Source organism: Cebus imitator, unplaced genomic scaffold (assembly GCF_001604975.1).
Source record: "Cebus imitator isolate Cc_AM_T3 unplaced genomic scaffold, Cebus_imitator-1.0 Scaffold180, whole genome shotgun sequence".
In the NCBI taxonomy this organism is placed as follows: domain Eukaryota; kingdom Metazoa; phylum Chordata; class Mammalia; order Primates; family Cebidae; genus Cebus; species Cebus imitator.
In genome coordinates, this window is record NW_016107495.1 from 1,247,288 (window position 1) to 1,250,304 (window position 3,017).

Sequence of the window (3,017 nt, forward strand, 5' to 3'; positions counted from 1 at the left end):
GGAGTCTCATTCCGTCACCCAAGTTTCAGTGCAATGAAGTGATCTCAGCTCACTGAAACCTTCACCCCCTGGCTTCAACTGATTCTCCTGCCTCAGCCTCCCGAGTAGCTGAGATTACAGGCATGCGTCACCATGCCAGGCAAATTTTCTTTTGTATTTTTAGTAGAGGCGGGTGTGAGACACCCCGCCTGGCCTATTCTTCTTTTTAAGGATTTCCTGGCTATAATTCCTGGCCAATTTTTTCCATATGTACTTTAAAATGAACATGTCTCACTCCAAATTATGTAAAATTTAAAATATTTTTGTGTTAATGATGTTAATGTTAGTGGTATAAATGGTGTGTGGTATAACCCGTATCTAACTGATCTCTCTCCTAAAGTACAGTCTGACATACATTCTGTAGCATCAGTACTACATACTTACTGGCGAGTTTCATGCTGAAATTGGTCAAATACCTGTTCTTACACTCAGTGTCCTGGTCATTCACTTGTTAAAATGTTTTCAGCATACCCTCTTCCAGGGTTTTGTGTGACCAGCTATTTCTAGAGTTACAGAATAAAGAGGTAAAATTAGCAGTAATCTTTTTCCTCAGCCTGGCTAGGACCAAGTGTATTAGCCCATTTTCATACTGCTCTAAAGAACTGCCCGAGACTGGGTTATTTATTTGTTTATTTATTTTTTTGAGATAGAGTCTCACTCTGTTGCCCAGGCTGGAGTGCAGTGGTGTGATTTCAGCTCACTACAACCTCCGCCTCCCAGGTTCAAGCAATTCTCCTGCCTCAGCCTCCCAAGTAGCTGGGATTACAGGCACCCACTCCACACCTGACTAATTTTTGTATTCTTAGTAGTAGAGACAGGGTTTCACCATGTTGGCCAGGCTGGTGTCAAACTCTTGACCTCGTGATCTGCCTGCTTCGGCCTCCCGAAGTGCTGGGGTTACAGGTGTGAGCCACTGTGCCTGGCAAGACTGGATAATTTATAAGGAAAAGAGGTTTAAGTGGCCCACTACTCAGCATGGCTGGGGAGGCCTCAGGAAACTTATGATCATGACAGAGGGTGAAGGGGAAGCAAGACATCTTCTTCACAAGGCGGCAGAAAGGAGAGTGCTGAGTGAAGGGAGAAGAGCCCCTTATAAAACCATCAGATCTCGTGAGAACTCACTCACTATCACAAGAACAGCATGGCCCATGCCCCCCACTCCATGATTCAATTACCTCCACCTGCTCTCTCCTTTGACACATAGGGATTTTGGGGATTACAATTCAAGATGAGATTTGGGTGAGGACACAAAGCCTAACCATATCACCAATTAATTAATCCCCTCAACACCTTTACGGGGCCCTTGTTTCCCTGCTAATGTGCCAATAGGTGTTATAAGTGCCTAAGTGGACAAGCTATAAGGGCCAAAAACAGGTGGCAGTTTTATGCCCACGATATCACGTTTGTACAACTTTTTAGTTTTCAACATGCCTTCACATAGGTTCTCTCATTCATCCAGGAGATATTTGTGGCAAAGTAGGAAAGGCCCTCATCATTGAATCAGAACACCTGGATTTAGGTCCTCTTCTGCATCTCATTATCATATGAGCTTTTCCAAGTTAGTTTACTTCTGACCTCTAGTTTCCTCATATGTAGAAAAGAGGATAGATAAACCTATTCTGTAGCGTAGTTACAAAAATTAAATAGGATTCATTTTTCAGCAAACATTTTTTTTTCCCCTGAGACACAGTCTCACTCTGTCGCCCAGGCTGGAGTGCAGTGGCACAATCTTAGCTCACTGCAACCTCTACCTTCCAGGTTCAAGAGATTCTTGTGCCTCAGCCCCCCACCCCTGCCCAGTAGCTGGGACTACGGATGTGTGCCACCACTCCCAGCTACTTTTTGTATTTTTAGTAGAGACAGGATTTCATCATGTTGGCTAGGCTTATTGAGAACTCCTGACCTCAGGTGATCCGCCCACCTCGGCCTCCCAAAGTGGTGGGATTACAGGCATAAGCCACTGTGCCCGGCCTCAACAAACGTATTGATCAGCCACCATGTGTCAGTCATGGTCTAAAGGACTGGGACCCTGGAGCAGAATAAGACACCATCTCTGCCCTCTCAAGAAGCCTGTGGTTTAGTGGAATGAATCCCACTCCTTCTGTCTGATACCTGGGGAGAAAAAGGAAAGTTTCAGCAGGATCAAAATTCTACTGTGGAAAGACTCAGAGACCGTTATCTGTCTACATAGGGATCAAAACCACAAATAGGTGAAGCTATCAGGTTTGCCTGAGACAGTCCTAGTTTATATCTACTGTCCTAACATTTAAACCCTGGGCTGTTCAAACAAATTATGTCTGCATTTTGGTCCCTGGTTCTGGACAGTTGGTTTCCTGTGTGATAACAGGGCCCTGTTCGCTCTGCTGCTCTTCCATCCTCTAATTTTTGACCCCCAGTGTGTCTGCCCTTTTCAGAAGTTCCAACGTGAGCTAAGCACCAAATGGGTGCTGAATACAGTGAGTACGGGTGCTCACGTGCTTCTTGGTAAGATCCTGCAAAACCACATGTTGGACCTCCGAATTAGCAACTCCAAGCTCTTCTGGCGGGCGCTGGCCATGCTGCAGGTAGGGATCTGAAGGGGCAGGGCTGGGTGGGGCTTGGCCTCAATGCTTAGGCTGCCAGAGGGGGGCATTTTGCAGAGGAAGGATACAGGCTGCCTTTCCTCCTGTGTGCTGTTCTTCCTATTAGGTGCATCTTCGCCTTAAGAAGTGTGTGTGTCCTGAAATACCACGGGGTAGGGGGAAGAAAGAAGTGTGTGTGCATGCATGGGTGTGTGTTTGTGAAACTGTAATTATTAGGCAAGGCTCTTTCAGTTACAAACATGTGATGGAAAACCAGTTCATACTGGTTTAAGCTAAGCAAGCAAAATGACAGCTGATATAACTGAACAGTCTTAGGGCAGTTGAATCCATGTGCTCCAGAACTCTCTACCCTTAATTCTGCTTTCCTCTGTATTGCTTTTTTTTTTTTTTTTTTTT

The 3,017-nt window shown here is 45.3% G+C and overlaps 1 protein-coding gene across 1 annotated transcript in view; it reads left to right on the forward strand.

Moving 5' to 3' along the window:
* The window catches only part of GCKR (glucokinase regulator), a gene marked incomplete at its 5' end in the record, with an annotated part of 24,615 nt that overhangs the window by 16,555 nt on the left and 5,043 nt on the right, over positions 1 to 3,017 (forward strand). The window contains one exon of the mRNA XM_017545626.2: positions 2,454 to 2,603. Coding sequence (XP_017401115.2) covers positions 2,454 to 2,603 — 150 coding nt within the window. The remainder of the gene's footprint in view (positions 1 to 2,453; positions 2,604 to 3,017) is intronic.